Source organism: Charadrius vociferus, unplaced genomic scaffold (genome assembly GCF_000708025.1).
Source record: "Charadrius vociferus isolate BGI_N301 unplaced genomic scaffold, ASM70802v2 scaffold917, whole genome shotgun sequence".
NCBI classification, from domain to species: domain Eukaryota; kingdom Metazoa; phylum Chordata; class Aves; order Charadriiformes; family Charadriidae; genus Charadrius; species Charadrius vociferus.
Genome location: NW_009649175.1, coordinates 190,203 through 209,024, shown reverse-complemented (window position 1 = coordinate 209,024; position 18,822 = coordinate 190,203). Strand labels below are relative to the sequence as shown.

The following is an 18,822-nucleotide window of genomic DNA, read 5'->3' as shown; positions in this document are numbered from 1 at the left end:
CAACTCTTTGAGTGCGACTGTCCAGCCAGTTCTTTATCCACCGAGTGGTCCATTTGTCGAATTCATGTCTCTTCAATTTAGAGACCAGGATATCGTGTGGGATGGTGTCAAATGCTTTGCACAAGTCCAGGTAGATGACATCAGTTGATCTTCCCTTGTCCACTGCCGCTGTAACCCCTTCATAGAAGGCCACCGAATTTGTCAGGCATGACTTGCCCTTGGTGAAGCCATGCTGGCTGTCACCAATTACCTCCTTGTTTTCTACGTGCCTCAGCAGAGTTTCTAGGAGGATCTGCTCCATGATCTTGCTAGGCACAGAGGTGAGACTGACTGGCCTGTAGTTCCCTGGGTCTTCCTTCTTTCCCTTTTTGAAAATAGGGGTTATGTTTCCCCTTTTACAGTCGGCAGAAACCTTGCCAGACTGCCACAACTTCTCAAATATGATGGCGAGTGGCTTAGCAACTTCATCTGCCAGTTCCCTCAGGACCAGTGGATATATCTCATCAGGTCCCGTGGACTTGTGCACCTTCAGGTTCCTCAGGTGGTTTCGCACTTGATCTTCACCTACAGTGGGTGGTTCTCCATTTTCCCAATCCCCGCCTTTGCATTCTGTGTCATGGGCAGTGCGGCTGCAGTCCTTGCCAGTGAAAACTGAAGCAAAAAAGTCGTTTAGGACCTCAGCTCTGTCTCTGTCCCAGGTAACCAGCTCTTGTGTTTCCTTCCGGAGAGGGCCCACATTTTTCCTAGTCTGTCTTTTCTCGCTGACATACTTAAAGAAAGATTTCTTTGTTTGTCTTAATGTCCCTGGCCAGATTTAGTTCTATCTGGGCTTTAGCTTGTCTAACCTGATCCTTGTGCCCGAGAAACTTATTTTAGGGAGGAGATTTAGGAATCAGCATATTACTATGAGAGCAACTGCGTGTTACATTTTAATACACCTCAAAAAATGATTCTGTAGAATAAAAATTTACCTCCTAATTCAGCTTCCATACAGTCAGGATTACAAAGGAGATAGTGTGACGTGTCTCTGCTCTATCAGGTAGACCTGAGGATGCCCCTGTCCCCCACGCTGTGACAGTGTTTGCTGCACCGTGCCTGTGCTGTGCCCTCTCCTGCACTGGCCGCCTGCAGTGTAACCCAACAGGAGACACCAACGTAATGCAGCTCTAGAAACACCACAGATGTTACAAAAGAGTGTTCAGCAATAAGTAGGATTATTTCTGCATTAGCTGTGTTCTCTATAGTGTCCTTTGCTTCTCTGCAGTCCTTCCAATAAATCTTAGGAAGCTGCACCACACCGGAGCATGTGAATTTGAATTATAATATCTGCAGCCTTTATGTCAGTAAATATAGCTGTATAAGTAAAAAAAAAAAAAAGTTCATGACTTGTGGTGTATGCAGACTTCAAATTCTGGTGTTTATATAGGCAGTATGTGGTTGATATAGCCCAATGGAATTACTGGGGGATTGAAATACCGTATTTTATGTTGTCAGATGTAATGGTGTCAAAGAATCGCTGAGACAAAAGCTGACACATGGAAGAGGTACCACTAGAATCCACATTTCAGAGTTCACTTAAGGCTCTGCTCCATTTTTGCACTGTGTGTGTATGTAAGACAAGAACACTGATACCATATAGCGCCTTATTTGAAAACAGCTTATGTTATCTTTAAAGCAATGATTAGGCAGATGCTCAGAATGCAGTGCTTAAGGTCCAAGTCAGCTAAATTTCTTCTAGACAGAGCAGTTCAGTGTCAATGGTCTTATATCTACATCTGAACAAGCTAATTATTTTGTGAACTCATTGAAGTGTGATACCTGAATTATTGGGGAAGGCTGTGACAGCATTTTGGAACTGAGCTAAAATGATCATTGTTACTGCACTTTCCTGCAGCAGTTCTGTAAGTGCAGATGAGCCTACCACTCTCTTGTTCCCCAGTCCTTTACTGAACACTGTTATTAAGCTGCCTGGCGCTCTTTTATTGAATTGGATGCACTCTGGCATCAATATGTATTACGTATGAGTGGCTTGTATATGTAAAGTGTGTTTAAAAGGCAGAGCTCCTCCAAGATCCTGCCCAGAGGGAATGAATCCATTTAAATGCTTTTAAATGACATCTTTATAGGAGAGGAAATTCACTCTTTGGTTAGGTTATGGAAGAGAAACATTTTAACTTTAATCACCCCTATAGCATCAGTTTACACTTTGTATAAGGGTAATGCAGTTTGCAGTGTGATAGTGGGTTTCTGCAATGGAAAAGCAGCCCTGACAAATAACCCCTTTATACAGATGATGCAGCTTCTTTGTAGCTACAGTTAATAACTTCTAGATATAAAAATGCCATGTGAGAGTCAAACCTGAGCCAATCCCATGTTCAACAAATGTTTGCAGCAAAACTCATGTAAATTCCTGTTGTTAGGTCAATTTCTCAGGATAGACAAAACTGCTGGAGAGGTTCATTATGAACCTTTCTTTCTAATATAATTAATTATTGATTAATGTTTGATCGACTGAGATTTAAAAAAAAAAAGAACATTATGAAGAAAATAAAAGGATCAGTTTCTTGTATCACAGGAAAATCCCGATAACTCAGGAAATAACTCTTATTGGCGAATTCGAGACTTCCTAACTTTTCTTTTTGCCCATTATTCTGCTCGTGACATGCAATACAGATGTGAAACTGTTGACAAATGACTTTTCAGGAGGAACTGATCCACAGTAACCAAGAAAGAGAGTTTGGGTTTTGAAGGTCTCATATAATCATGCAACTTTTACAGCCAGACAACAACAGAGGGCAATAGATCTCTATGAAACATCTTGTCTTCAGAAAGGTTTCCATTTGATGACACGGATGGCAATTTCGGCAGCTCGTTTCACTGCCTCACAGGGATCGTTCAGACACTGCTGAAACGTATCTGTATGATCCAGGAGTGTCTTGCGGCCCTCTGGTAGCTCAGCCAGCATGGTGAGGGTTTTGATTGCGCTCAGACGGGCTTTGCTGGTTTCCTCAGCAACCAACTTCAGTAAAAGTGGAATGGCTTCAGCATGTAGGGCTGAGAATCTCCCTGCAGAGAAATGAACTGGCTTTAAAATATGTTATTACATATAAACAACATGCTTTTGAATTGCTACCTTATACTCCCAGCTCTGAACAGCCCAGAGGGTGCAGTGCGAAGAGGTAGGACATGTGTTTCCTTGGAAGACCAAAGCTGGCTGCCAGCTGTTTATCTTTGAGAAAAAAGATCTTTCTTGGTTAACTTTATTCGCCTTGCACATTGTTATTGCATTTGCAACAACTTATCTAAGAATACATGAGGCACTGAATGATAGCATAAACTATTTTTTGGGAGGGTTAAATGCCCTTAAGAACATCCTCCATTCTTTTATTTATAAAGACACTTCAAACACTGAAATCCACTCCTGTGTTCTCTTTGGAAGCCAGGGGGACAGTTGCAGAGGAGGACTGGAACACAACTGCTGTTATTAAGAGTCTTTTATGTCTAATTACTCATTCATCACACTGAAAATTTAGCAGTTAGTGTTTTCAGTGTCATGTAAGTTACTTGGGAGAACTACAGGCCTTATTAATATTCATTCCTCTCCCAGCTGTGAGAGAGAAACTGCCTCTAACCACAAAGAGTTCCAGAAAGCTGTGCTCCATTCAGAGTGGCTTCAGGTATGCGCATCTCTGTGGTCTGAACTTGCACAGAAAATGCTCCCTCTCTGGAGCAGCACTCTGGAGGGAAATGGTGCAGGTGGAGTAGATAAATAACTTGACCTACTTCAGGCAAATGAAATGTGAATAGACGCTATGGGGGAGCAAGAATTGTTGCTTGAGACAGATCTAAAGAAATGTCCTAATCTTATAGTTTCTAGAAGAGCTTTAACACTATCAGAAACTGAGGACTTGGGGAGTGGGGGGAGGGTGGGGTAAAAGTTTATTTACTAAGTTGCCTTAGAATTGGATTTCCGGAAAGTATCCCAACAGAACCGCCTGTGTTTCTCACCCTGCGGTTTAACAGTAGCAAACATCAGTGCTCCTGTTGCACTAGCTTGGACTTCAGGATCCGTATCTTCCAGCAGGCTCACCAGCACACCAATAACTTCTTCACATATCACGCTTTTTCCCTCTGGATGAGTGCTGCACAGAAGAGATGGTTAAGTTGCTTTCCTGAACTGTGTCTGCCAACCGTGCAGCTACCCACAGCCTCTCCCCATGCCTGGACCCCTGCAGCCCTCCTTCGTTTCATGACAGCAGTGCCGACACAGTCCTTCTCTCTGTTCTCTTTGGAGTCACAATGTTCTGACTGTTAGACAGATGGCAAGCACCGCTCCCCAGCCACAAAGAAAAGAAAGGGGATGTCTGTTTGTGCCTGGTGTCTATTAAATCTACTTGCTGATACAATACTGATGATATCATATTAACCTACGTGTGTGGGCTTAACAATTTTTAGGCTATTTTTAGGTGATGGTAGGATTTTTTTTAATTTTCTGTGATACATTGGAGAATGATGGGCAACAGCATGTAACAGAATGTAGGATTAAGTGTGCTGGTGGTCCTAATGTCAATTTAGTTAGAAACCTGGCTGTTGAACCCTATACAGATTTTAAAACCTGCAAATCTAGGAGTCTGCAATTAATTCTTTTCCCAGGTCAATTTTCTTTCTTTCTTTCCAGCCTCTTTAATGAGAGGATTATTTAATGTGGCCCAGCTACTGCAGGGACCTAGAACATAGCTGATGTCCATACTTCAGGTGCATTTCTGCTTTCTTTCTATGACTCATTTTATCTATAGTCTCTTTTCCTATAAGACCTTGCTTTGTTACAGGACACTAGGAAGTGTTTTGTGCCAATTGGTATGTAAACTACATGATCTGCAGACCTTTTAGAACTAGACATCTGTTGGGAACTTTTATTATTTTGTGATCGAAGGACAGTGGACTTAAGTTGTTCCTTTCATCCAGTGTTTGGCACACAAATTTAATATAAAGATTGCTTTTTCTGATCCATCATTGACGTATGTAGCAGCCTGTGTCAGAAAACTATTTCTGTCCTCAATCACATTGAAAGTTTCCTAGGATTTTTAATTTTTTGAGAAAGAGCAGTTGTCCAAAATGACAAGGGAGCTTCTCACTATCTCCATAGTGGTCAGAATCTTGTTTTCCCATGATTTCTCACGCAAGTGTTTTTTCTCAGCAGTGCTGTACCAGGAAAAAATCCTGATTTCATTGCCAATACTGAAGACAAATAGAAGGAGAAGGAATGACATTTCCTCATCAGCATCTGCTTTCTTGAGTGATTAATAGCAGTTATGATCTTTAGAAGTTTTCTAGTTATGTGAGCATTCAGGCTGATATTGCTTTACATGCAAAATGTGACAGCTTCAATGTGTAGTGGAACACAACTGTAAACTGATGCCATTGATTCGTTCATGAAATGAGTATTTTCTTCAGCTTAAGTATTATAGAGAGATTTCTTTACCCAATTTCTAACAGGACACAAGCTGCTTTCTTTCTGATGGCCACTGATGAGTGTGTGAGCTTTTCCTTTAGGATAGTAATGGCACCAGTTGCTAGAGCTTCAGATGCCTCCACGCGCAGACAGTTGGAGAGTGTATCAAGGATTAGTTCCTGGATTTCATCTGACTCAGTCTTCAATTTGAATACGAGTAAGGGAATCAAACCGGCATGCAGTATGCCAACAGCCCCTGCAGGAGGAGACAGAAAAGGAACATGGGTGAGGTGTGAGTGCATTTACTGTTTCTACCTGCACTTTGAATTTCTTAGCAGTATCAAAATATATATGGTAACTCATTTCCTTACATAGATGTGAGATTGAGAAATGGAAACTACTACAACACTGCTCTGTTCATAAATGCCACCTTAGCATTGCTTCCTAAGGAAGCTTCCCCCACAGCCCTGTACAGACACCAGCCCAGGTCATAACCAAAATGGCAATTGCTCTGGTATTCCCAGTTTTCCCCACTGCAATATTTCTCCCCAAATTATTCTTTGTAAGAAAATATAGGAGATATATATGCACATACATATATATAAAATGTCATCTTATACTCAGCCTTTCTAACCATTCTCAACATGAACAGATGCTAAGAGATGCTCAGATGTGAACCTTTAGAGCTAATACTTTGATTCTTTGCTATGGTTTCTGTGGGGGAAGTCAAGATTTTGGAAACTGCGGGCTTCCTCATATGTTTCTTGTAGCAATTCTGTCATGGGGAAAATTTAAATTTTGAGCTTTCCAGCAGTCAGCACTCTTGCACTATCTCCTAAAGGAAATAGCATCAAAGGTAAAAAGATCATCACTTGCCCTGCAAATGATGTCTTTGCTATGAGCAAGTGTCTGATTTGCACCATTTCTTACACTTTACTAAGTCAATACTGGAACAGCAATGCCATGGGAAAGCAGAACATACTGTCCATAAGTAACTATGTGAAAACAAAATTCTCCAGCTGTCTTGTTGCTAAGACTGATTCTTTGGTTGCTAAGGGAAATGTGGCTCCTTTCAAAGTGATTCATATATGGTTAGATAAGGAAGTTTTGTGGATAAGAGTCATCAAGGCATTTTCAAATGAATCTCCACAGTCAGGGATAAAAGGACAACTGGGAAAGAGATTTTACTGGCCCTTGGCAGTGCATGGAAGAAATCCCTCAACTTGACAATCAGGTGAAAAACATGATCCTAATCTAGAGGGTATCTGGATGTATATATTTCTGAGGTTTTGTTGACATTGAATAACTTCTTATGTTACTAACTTATTAGGATCCACCTTACTAATGCAAACGCAAAGAAACACGTGGGGGTGATATTATTACAGCTTTTATTACCTGTGCTACATTTGGAGGTCAGTTGCTGTAAGAGTTCAAATAAATAATAAGAAAAAACAGATTCAGACCATTCGCTCTTGAAGGCTAACCACATTTTAAAAACAAGGATTTCTCCTTGTGCTGGAAAGGCAAAGCAGGAAAGTAAAGTAAAACAGTGTTACCTTTGAAGCTGTGGCTTCGTGTATCACTAGATGGGGAGGTTGGCATTTTCATAATTTAAAAAAAAAATAAAATAAACCCCAACCATTTATGTCCCCTGGAGGAACGAAAAAAAGAAAATTCTCAAGGATCAGCTCCAGCCCATTCTTACTGTCTCCACAGAAGGATGTGATAAAGGAAACCTGCACTATTGCTCTGGCAAAAGCGTCTCTCGGAGATGTCCCTGAGAAGGAGGCAAAGCTTGCACAGGTGACTCTGTCACCCAGCGGTAACTCCCTTGACAAGAATTACAGGTGTTTGGATTGTAGGTTATAGGTATAGAAGGGTTATGGGTGGGTTAGACAACAGCAAGGATATGGCTGGGAATACTCCATGCCATATGAAGTCCCAAGGCAGTAGGGAACCCACTAGTGAACTGCTCCCAAAGAAATAGCTTAAAGCAGTCTCAGATAACTATAAATCATACCCAGAATTGGTTTAGCCACGCTTCCCAGTGGTCTTTTGAAATAGCCTATGAAAGACTAGATTTTTCAAAGTCAACTTTTAAAACTTTATGAAAAGAAACTATATGGTCTCTGAAATTGGAATACCCAGACTGCTCACACAGTCACCATGTATACTTCTAAATTCTCGGATGCTGTGGAAATAAGTATAAAATCAAAATTTGGGAGGTACAGTTTCAAAGAAAGATTAATGAATTGCATGTGATAGACTTATGAGCTGAAATTCCCTGTAGCAAGCATCCATTTCTTGTACAGGTGCTTTACCAGATGAGTTGTGATACTTTTGAACCAAAACCACATCTGGACTACTTGACCTTGAAGTAATTTCATTCTTCCTAGATAAGGTAACGTACTGAACGTAGATAAGAGTAGCAAAGAACTGGTTTAAACTTCATGCTCCTCCAGACCCTTTGTGTAGCTTTAATTCACATTGATGCCTGTCTTCCTTGGGACAGTGTCACACCATAAGCATTTCATCATATCATTTCATAAGCAAGCACTTGTTCTTGCACAGAGTAGTCAGCATTCTGGCTTGAGCCAAGAGAAGCCACTGCTTGCTTTAACTTAACTTTCCATCTTTCTGTAACAACTATTGCTATAGCATTCTGTTTAATTTTCTCATATTGGTAGACACACTTTTTTCTTTCCCAGACAGGTTTCCATTACTATTTTCTCACTTGCTTTCAAATACTTAGTAGCTATCTTTTAACCCATCACCTTCGTTTCCATTTTTAGTTTCCTGCAATTCCCTCTTTTTCAGGATTTCCTTGCTAACTTACTTCAATTCTCTTCATCACTTTATCATCAGATTGCCAGTAAGTACTATCAGCATTCAGGTTTCTCTTTGTGTCTGTGTCTTTTACTTATCTTCTAATATATTCGACCAATGCATTCAACTAGACAAGACTGCTTTCATTGGCCCTTGAGTTTATTCCTTCCAGTTAATGTTTATTGACTTTCTTTGACTCAGTCATTCCTCATTCATTGCATTTGCACTTCGTGTTGTCTTTTGGTGCTAGCCTTTACTATTGCACTGCAGTCCTGAGTGCAAAACAGACAACAAAGCCACTTTATGTCTTTTCTGTTTCAATAAGCTGGCAAGATAATGTACAGAGTGTTGTTTAGGATAGCTTTTATTTTGTGGAGCCATTAAGTAGTATTTATTCTGTGGTCAGAAATCCCCATGTAGCAGGTGGGTGCTGATTCTGTATGAATGCTCAGGCTGTTTTAATTTTTTTAAAAAAAACCATGGTTTATTTTACCAGGCCAGGTCTCTGTACCAAGAGCTTTCTTATCTACTGTTTTGTCAAGCTGTCCTATCTGAAATGCTATCATGCTACTACAGGGAGCTTCCCAGATATAAATATAGAAACAGAGATGAATTGTTTGACCTTGTCAAAAGTCTCAATGTGGTGAAAAGAAAGAGGGTGGAGAGGAAAGGCCATCAACAACAACAAAAAGAGACTACCTAACACTGAGACTGAAATTTCCAGGTGGAAATTCGTCATGGTTTTCCCAAGGGAACCAAAGGGTGAAAGGTCCTGAGAGGTAAAAGGGAAAAGGGAGGAGACAAAATCAGCGGAAAGTTGTTTGTTTGAGAGTTACTTGTAAATTAGAGCAGTCTCAGATCCTTGCATCTTACTGAGCAAGCAATAGGAGGGGAAGGTAAGCTGGTGTTTCTCGTAGTCCTATACTGAAAAATGTGGTGGCATCCTCAGGATCTTGACTTTTCATTAAAATACTGCCCTCTCAAAGGTGCTTTATCTATTGCAGAGTGTTCTAGATACCCTCATCATGGTGAAGTAGTAGGGAAAAATGTTTTCAAAATGCAAATAGTTGCATTTGCAGCTGCATAGTTAGCATCATTATTGATCTGTTTTTCTGAGAACTTATAATCTTCCCTTGGGCTGCTTTTTATCTGAGCGCTCATCTCTTCCTTCTCATAACCTCCACTCTCATCCTCCCTTTCCTGACTCTTCTTTTCAAATAGGCCCAAAGAGGAGTTGTCATTTATTCTGTTCTCTCAGTATGGCCGCAGGGCATGTAAACAAATTAAATTTTGTAGAAGACAAAGGGAGTCATTTATAGTACATAACAGTGGTGTTTTGTTTTGGTTTTCAATTACATAAATCAATTAAATCACATTATGAATCCTTCTCCTTACAAATGCCAGTTTTCAACTCAAAGCCATTTAAATGTTTGTTTTAGTATGAAGCATGTGCCTCATGCATGGCCATAAAGTGACATACACTGTAGTATAACATAGTAAAATAATATGTAAACACAGATTCTATATAATAGGAATGTTTTGGTAACACCTCAGATGTCTCTCTGTGATGTTCACACAACTATTTGAAATGCTTAGTAACAGCATTTCTACTTAGGAAGGGGCACACAAGGAAAAGAAAAGCAGAGCCAGAGACAGTGGGAAGGGAGACCGCTGCCTCGCATCACGGTGTGCTATCAACACGCCCAGTACACAGCGGCCATGAAATCCCAGGGTGGGAGCTCACTAACTGCGAGTAGCCAAACGATCCCAACAAAATTTCTAGACCTAGCAGCTCTCTGGCTAGCACTGCAATAGTTTAGCACCGTTTTAGAGGTAACAAGGTGTTTATTAAACTAGTGAGTGCTAGCACATATTATACATATACATAAAAATGCAGGGCTTGTATAACGTTTCCTTTCTGAGTGAAAAGATGACCAAGAAGATCCTTCCCTGGCATGCCTTCCTTAGTAACTCCTGGCTTGCTACTGTTTAAATTGAAAAAAAAAAAAATATTATTCTTCAGACTCCCTGAGGAGATTTCTGAGTGACCTGTCACAAGAGCATACTTTGAGAACCCCATAGTAGCTAATTTAACACTAAGGTTCAGCATGTTAAGTCTCGGTGCTTCCAGCATTAAGGCTGTGTCAGGGAGTAAATTGAATATGGCACTGCTACAAAACTGGGTTGAAACTTCTTCCTGGTAAGTTTGGAGCAGGAGGTAGACCACGTTACATGAAACAGAACTCACCGCCTATACCCAGTCAGCTTTATCAAATCTTCTAATTGAACAGGAAAATTCTGTTGACATCTTTGAAAGTCAGGATATTTTCCTCTTCTTTGCAACAATAATTCTCTGTCTTTCAATGGTAATTTAACAGGAGTAAACAGTAGTGTCCCAAAGGACGCCTATGCCTAGAGACAAAGAGTATCTCTTATCTTAAAGGAATGAGAGGTGTAAAGTCCTTGTTTAAATGAACTGAAGAGCTACTAGGATATTAAGAGAACTGAGGAAAACACTGCAGATATTGCTATCAGACTAGAAATAGCAAAGAACTCTATTTCAAACCATTTCAAATCTGTGCATTGGCTAAATGCATGTATCTGATGACAGCCCTAGGGATATACCAGGTGTAAAATCACAACCTCGATAGCAGTGTCTGTCATATCCTCACTAAAAATACAACAGCTGTAAACTTCATAAAACCATTATGGGATCGGCTTTTGAAGCCACTGAGAATTCTTCCAATACTAAGGATTTTGGGATGTTATCTGAATGAAAGACAAAATAGAAATTAAGGTTATAAAAATATTAAAAAGTCAGCAGTACACCGAAGAAGCACGTAATGTGACTGTCTCTGGGGATGCTTTAAAAATCAAAAATGTTTCCAGCAGTAACAACGAACAGGGAAGATTGGTCTGATAAACAAGTCCTCAGTAAAGAATGAAAGACACTCCTGCATATCTTGTTTTCATGTTTAGAAACTTTGCTTTAGCATGTGTGAAATGGTAATATCAAAGCACCACTGAAAATAATTAACATAGAAACTACAACTAATATATCTCCGTTAGCTTCTCTATCATAATTTAGAAATCCAAGAAACAGATTAACTTTTTTAAAAAGAAAAAGTAATTTGGTAGTAAATAAGACTGCCTGTGACCTTCTCCTTGAAAGCAATGGGTTTAACCATCTAAATAATTTATGCCCTATGAAAAGAGGAGTAATATCTAAAGAACTTAAAAATTTGTGTCTACAGAAGGTCTTTTATCACAACGTCTCTAGAAACCCTGGGGATGAATTAGAGGAGATTGTGTTTCACACAGAGACAATTCCCAACCTGAAAACTAAATCTTGGATTCTGATATTGTACAAGACTCATCTACAGGGTAAGATCAATAATTGACCAAGACAAGTACCCGTCTTCTGACTGATGTCAGTCTCATCCTTTAGTGTAAAATCACCAAAACCACTATGGCAGAAATAATGACATATGCTCTCTGTTGTAGCAGCGCATAATCCACGAGCTGTGGATTGCTGGTCATTCATACAGCATCAGAATGTAGTTTCCAAAATGAAAGCAACTTTTCCCTCTTTTAATAAAACCATATTCATACACTATTAGATCCAAGAAAGCAAACAATCAAAATGAAGGTGAAATAGAAGTCATACAGTAATGGTGACTTATAATATTTTTTCCTAGCTCTAATTGTTGATAGTCAGCTTGTACATTGAAGTACAAGCATTGATATCTTTTGCAGTGTTTTTATTTTGCCCATCAGAAATCTAGCTGCTTGCACTTCCCACATAATTAATCTTCTTTAGGTTTTCTAAATTTGTAGCTTACTTCACATATAGGTACTCTCATGATCATCCTATATACCTAAGTGTGTGAATGCATGTGGATATGTATGACATGCATTCAACTGATCTTGCATGCACACTGGTTGCATAAATTAGGAAATTTCTCAGCTTTTATTTGTCTGACAAAGTACCTTCCCTTTATTCAGAGAAAGTTTTTTAAAAATTGTAAGAATTAAAGACTGAAAATAACCCAGAGGGTTGGGTTTGTTTTTTTTTTTTGTTCTTTTGGATGAAGAAGGAAATGTCATCCTGAAATTTATTAATTTCCTCTACAGGGAAGACTTTGCCAAAATGCATGGAGGAAGGAAAACAATCTGACACATGCACTACTTGTGCCAAAGTCCTCAGATCAATTACTGTAGAGAAAATTAAAGCCTTGAGATAACTACTACCAGAAAGCTGAGCGTCAGCCACTGAGTTGCTACCCCACTTCAGATTTTCCAGGTCAAAATTGTCCTTTTTTTCTACTGGTCAGCAATAGAGATGTAGCTACAAGGTGAGACTAAAAGGGACCAGTGCAGCCCTTAACCATAAAAGACTGCTGACATTCTGCTTCCACAAGTACCTGTTGTGAAATACAGCATTCACAGAAAACAGTGAATTTAGTGTGCATAACACAGAGAACGTGTTCAGATGAGAACCTGGACAGGCACATTCACAAACACTAATTTAAATATTGGATTTTATAGTTTATACTAAGCATATACATCAAGAGTGTAGAAATTGTTAACAAATACTATAGCAAGTCTGTCAGAGATAAATTGATACTGTAAGGTAAACACGACATTATCAGTTTGACAAATGTTTATACGATTATTACTTACATTGTTATAATTTTTAGAGATTCCTACAGAGAAAGAAGGTATGCTCTGTCACAAAGGCTTTTTTTTTAAAAAAAAAATCTTTTCCTCTTTTGGGACAGAAGGCCAAAAAAATAAAGCAATGTGAATGAAGTTCAAGAAATAGTTTTGTTAAATATCTTAAATTTCTGTATCTGGAAGCTATATCTGTGCAACTGGAATTCTGCATTACAAAATAGCATTACATAACAAAATGACCGCTTTGGTTATCTTTAACATTCACCTTTTGCAACTAGTGAATTAACCTCACCTGTGCTCAGATGTAAAAGAGCAGTCATTTTGTCAGTTTTGTTCCTCAGAAGAAATATATAATTAAGATGATGAAATATTCTCTGAACTTCTATAGTGTAACTGAATCACAATCAATCAGAAACAGAGGTACATGAAAGAGAAAGTTTCCTATATAGATTTGCTTATACCATTGTCAAACAATAAATAAACATAAGAGGCTTAAAAGAACAAAATATCTAGAATTAATGATGTCAGATATCGAGGAATTTAATCTTGAAAATTAACATAAACTTGCTTTGAATATATGAATCACTGCACAGACTGAAAATTGAGCAGACTGAAAGACTGCAAATAGTGGTAGAATACACCAGGAGGAGGTTAAAGGGAATGTTCATTCAGTCTCATTGTATAAGCACTTCTTTTTTACATTTTCTTCATTGGTAGAAGGGTGGGAGATTTATTTGTTCACTACTTTAAAAAATGACCTGATAGAATTTTCTAAGAAGAAGAAACTGGAGAAATTGTAGCATTGACAAATCTACGGCTTATATTTCCTGCTCTAGCGCGCTGGCAAACCTGCATAGGTTAACTTTATCCTACAGTTCACACTGCTTACACTGGTGCCACGCCGAGCACAACTGAATGGTTAGAACTGATAAAACCTCTAGGAAGAGAAGACTACTGTACTAGTGGCAGGTGAAATTCTTTTCTGCTCTGATGGTCTGGCTCGGCAATTTTGTTTGAAATGAGAGTAGAAGAAACACATCTTGATTAGAGCCACAGGCCCAGATGGCTGCACGACATGAGCGGCGCTGTATGGACGGGCAGGCTGATTCTCCACTTTCCACCCAGACCTGCTACTCTGCAGATTCCATGTTTTCCATGGGAAGCCATGGTCTTAAAGAAAACTACTTATCCTACTGAATGAAAATTGCATTCTGTTCTGAATGAGGTTCTGCAATAGTGCTTTCCTGTATGTTTTAGTTTATATTTTATTTCCAGCAGTGAAAAATTCCAAAACCTGTATTGAATATAAGACTGCCGAGGCGTCGGCTGCTTTGAAGATGGTCTCTTTTTGAAGTGCCTCCCCAGTAAATGCTGCTCTTGGGTTGAGAGCCTCACTCCTCCAGTGAGCTGTAAATCACAGACATTGGCTGAAAGGAGCGTATCGCAAATAGGCACGTGTCTTAGCAGTATACATATTTTCTGATTAAAGATGCATTCCTGAATGAGGCTCTCTAAGTGAATGAATGAAAGTGTTCTTGCAAAAAGACTTTTTTTATCATTTATTTGGAAAACAACTAGTGCAGTAGGAGCCGAGCCACACCAACAGTGAAATGAACCTGTTACTTAACCTGGACTAAAATATTAGGTCCAGCTTCTGTAAACATGCCAGATTAAGCATAGGCACTTCAACAGTGCTACTAATGTGCTTATCTTTAAGAACATTATATACAGAGCATTCAAAACACTTACACAGAAACATATTTGCAACAATTATAACATACCAGAAAATATTTCATCAGCTGATAGAAATTACTGTCACTTTAATATGCGCTTTTTTTTTTTTTAAACATAATTATGTAGCCTTGAAGGAGAGGTCCCTTACAAAGAACTACATTCTTTTATCTTATTTTGTGGTATCTCTGTCTGTAGCTCTCTTCCCATGGAGACTATGAAGGAGTTCTGGTCCGCGTATCCATCACAAATCTTAAGATAAGTGAGTACTGCTATGTAAAGTTAACTGCAGGAAAGCCAGCGTATCTCAGGGCTCCAGGCGAGCCTGCAAGCAGCTCTCCACCAGCTGCTGGATTTAACGCTTGTTTTTCTACACTTGGCTTCAGTGTCAGCTGCTGATTCAGCAGTTGAGCCAATGACTGTGAGCTGCAAATACAGTAGGTATATAGAAAAACTGTGAATGAAGGTTATGTAAGGCACTTAACATTTTTAGGGTTTGGTTGTTTTTTTCTTTCTAAAATTTTTGTCTGTTGAAAAACTAGAGGAGTCCTTCTCTTTAGTTGACTGTGGTATTAGCTGTAACTCATTACCTGGGTTCACGGTCTCAAATGTCTCCCATGATTTGACCTCATAGGAAGAGTAAACAGTTGATGTTAAGTGAAGCGCTCAGTTACTTGAAGGATGTGAAAAGAAGATAAAAGGGTGAAATCCTGGTAGAAAGTGAATTTTCATCCTAAATGATAAAGCCAAATGAGGTCAGCCTGATACCACCTGCTGGAAGGTGCATTCATGATTTTTTCCCCCACCATCTCACAGTCACTGGTACAAAGCAACAATATGCCACAGTTATAAATATCAGATCCCAGTCATCTGTACTTGATGCTATTTTAAACTCTTCCACGTGAGAAAGATGGTTAAAAATAAAAATACAGCCTTTTTATTCTTCTCTAAATGTTCTGTTTAGTTCTTCACGCTCAAAGAGAATCACAGACTCGTCTATAAATATCTAACCCAGATCTACAATTGCTTGTTAAAAAGAGTGTTTGGTAGAAAATTGAATGAAATACAAAATGCCTTTTATTATATTTTTATTACAGACCAGATGTGGCCTCTCAATTTACCCTCTATCATTTGGAGATGTACATTCACCAAGAACATTGCATGTGTGCATATAAATATTTTGATGTTGTCATGGTATAATAAAGGGTAATTGATTAGAAAAATCCCTATGGGATTTTCCACTTAAGAGCACATTTCTGTTTTAGCACTATTGTCTTCAAACTAAACATGTATGAATGCAGCTATTTTGATTGATCCCAAACAGAAAGCAACACTAAACAGCCAAAGATTTGGCTTCTGGTCAAGGAATAGCACTGGCAAGTTGAGTGAAACTTGTGCAGTTAAGGGTTCCAGTAAGCTGTGTATTAGATGTTACACCTCAACAGTCAAATGCTGCTCCTTTCAGATTAAAACGGTGACCTGCCTGACATGGAAGAGGGAGCAGGAACCCAGTCAGATCATTACACTTCTCTCAAATTACTGTTTACTATTCTGAGGCAAAAAAAGTAATGCAAACTATTCGCTTTCAATATGTATTTGTGTGTTTTCAATCTATCCATATACAAAGAACAACATTTAGAGTCCGGAGCTAAAGAACTGTTTTCATATGACATTTGACTCCTATCACCTGTATATGCTATTTTGAGACATGTATTTCTCTTTAAATTCCTACGGGAGCTTAGCTACATGTAGTGCAATCAATGCATGCTGAAAGGCCCTAATTGAGAATTTCTGGATGCGGGACAAGGTGAGACTGAAGAAAACTTAGACATATCTGCTGATTTATTTTTCAGATTAGTTGGGTTTTTACTCTACCATTAATCAACAGCAAGCTCCCATACTGCGGTGTTGAAATAATAGCACCTAAACTTGTCAGAGAAAGACCTGTTCCATTACTCATGTACCGCATGCTCGTAATTCCTTCACTGACAAAATTTGATCTACAGTTAGGTGCCTCCCTCAAAACTGTGCAAGAAAGAAAGCATTTTGTTATAGCAATTGAAAATACCTAAAAGTGATGAAAACTGTAGAGAGCATCTGAACGATGATCTTCCTACCTAGGATGATGGTAGTTGATGCTGTTATTTCTGCCAGAGTTGGTTAACGTGTGGAAGATGCTTTTCCTCACATCTGCAGTACTATACTGAAGATACATGTAATGTGACAGTTTCTATAGTAACTACTTGTTCTTTATGGAATAGCAGATTAAACCTGTACACCTTGTTATTGTTCTTTTATCCTATTATCTAGACGACTCAGTTACCACAGATACAATTTTTTATTCTATTCCCTTGCCAGCATAACTATATCAGGGATTTATGCAATTGCAAGTGAAGAGTACATTTGAAAAACAAAACACTGATAGAATTTTAAAACTGACCAATATCTGATCATATAAATGCACCAAAAGACGTATGTGCATATATATTGAAAGCTAAACATTAAAAATAAACCTGTAGAGATTATCTTTTTTATTAAAGCTGGGCAGATTTATGACTTGAATATTATCATTTTGCTGGGAGAACGATGCAAGTTATGCATATGACATTTCTTTTTTAAATGGTAGGAGTTTACCAGAACAACTTTGCCAGTCGAGGTGCACTGGCAAACTCTTCTAGTGTGACGAAGACCTAAGATTCATTACTTACAGCAAAATTTCCCTCACGTGGTATACTGATTCATGGCCCTTATTTCTGTGCAAGAAAAATAATGATGCTACATTGTGTTTTACACTAAAATATTTCATTATTATAATTCATTGATGCTACAGCTCTGCTGAAAATATCAGTAGTGGAAGTGATAATATTTACAGGAATCAGGTGCTTTCTGCACCATATTATGTTAGCCTTGTTGCGGGAAAAAATGTGTGCATTCTGTCTAGGCCTGAAAGTCTCTATTGCTATCTCCAGCAGAAGTGTATCAGTAACAAATTATGTTTATAAAATTAGCAGTGTAGGGAGAAATCATAGCTATCTGATGAGGGCTGCAGATTCAACAATGCAACTAGTATTGTAGTATGGCCAAAAGGAAAAATACACGAGAAACAATGTAAAATATAAATAGAGTAAATCTATTAACGAGATAAAAACAAGATGATATTCGTCATTACTTAAAAAAAGCTGTAGTAAATTACCCATTCGCAAATGCAACAGACAGGAAAAGAGAAAGGCAGAAAGGGAAAAGCAGAAGAGAATATATGCGTGGTGCCAGGAGCAACTGAGCGATGGAAAAAGTGGAATGCAAAGAGTAGATAAATTCCATGTAACCGAGTAAAGTGGTTTTCTTCGCTTTACCCTTGATTGCATCATTCTAACACGACTTGCTCCCTCTACTCCATCGATCCCCTAAAGGGTGCATTGCGAAATTAATAATAAAAATCCTAATCCTGACAGAGCCGTGACCTGCACTACTGCAGAAAACATGGGCCCGCTAAACAAACCCAAGAAGATAACCGCATCTGTGCAGAGGCGAAGCCTGCGCCAGAAGGAAAGGCGCACGTATGTGCATGCCCGTTATGCAATGCGGGAGTGCAACGCGCCGTGCAAGACGAGGAAAAACGCCACGAACCCACTCGCCAACACTGAGCTCCTTATGCGCCACGCAGTCTCCGCGGGAGCGGGGCGGGGGCTGCGGGCCCGGCCGCCCCTCCGGAGCCAGCCCCGCGCTCCCCCTGCCCGGCTTCCCGGCGAGATCGCCCAGCACCTCCCTGGCTCCCGCGGGGGCCACCGGACGAGCGTTGCCGTTAGCGCCTTTAAAAAAAAAACCACCAACAACGGGTTCTAAACATTTTATTTTCTAGGGAGAAAATGAGAAAGGGCAGGGTTTTTCTGCAGCTCTGGCTGTGGGGGTAGCGCCTGCCGCCGCGGCGTGTCTGCTCGCTGCACATCATAGCTGCTGCTGTGAAAAAGGGCCAAAGCAGAGCGGAGAAGCGTCAGTGGATGCGAGCGTTTGTCCTGATGGATTGAGGAGGTGGAGGCTGCCTGCCTGCCTGCCTGCCTGGTGCCCGAGAGGTGAGTGAAATATTCCGCGTTTCCTTCTCTCTTAAATCAGCGTAGCAATGAACGTTTCCCTCTCCG

General features: G+C 39.5%; 1 protein-coding gene across 1 annotated transcript in view; it reads right to left on the bottom strand.

Annotated features, from left to right (window-relative positions):
* Window positions 1-2,824: 2,824 nt before the first annotated feature.
* Window positions 2,825-18,822, bottom strand: part of RSPH14 (radial spoke head 14 homolog (Chlamydomonas)) — a 98,769-nt gene continuing 82,771 nt past the window's right edge. Inside the window, exons 4-6 of the mRNA XM_009888562.1 lie at window positions 5,483-5,708; window positions 4,009-4,142; window positions 2,825-3,066 (exon numbers count right to left, since the gene is read on the bottom strand). Coding sequence (XP_009886864.1) covers window positions 2,825-3,066; window positions 4,009-4,142; window positions 5,483-5,708 — 602 coding nt within the window. The remainder of the gene's footprint in view (window positions 3,067-4,008; window positions 4,143-5,482; window positions 5,709-18,822) is intronic.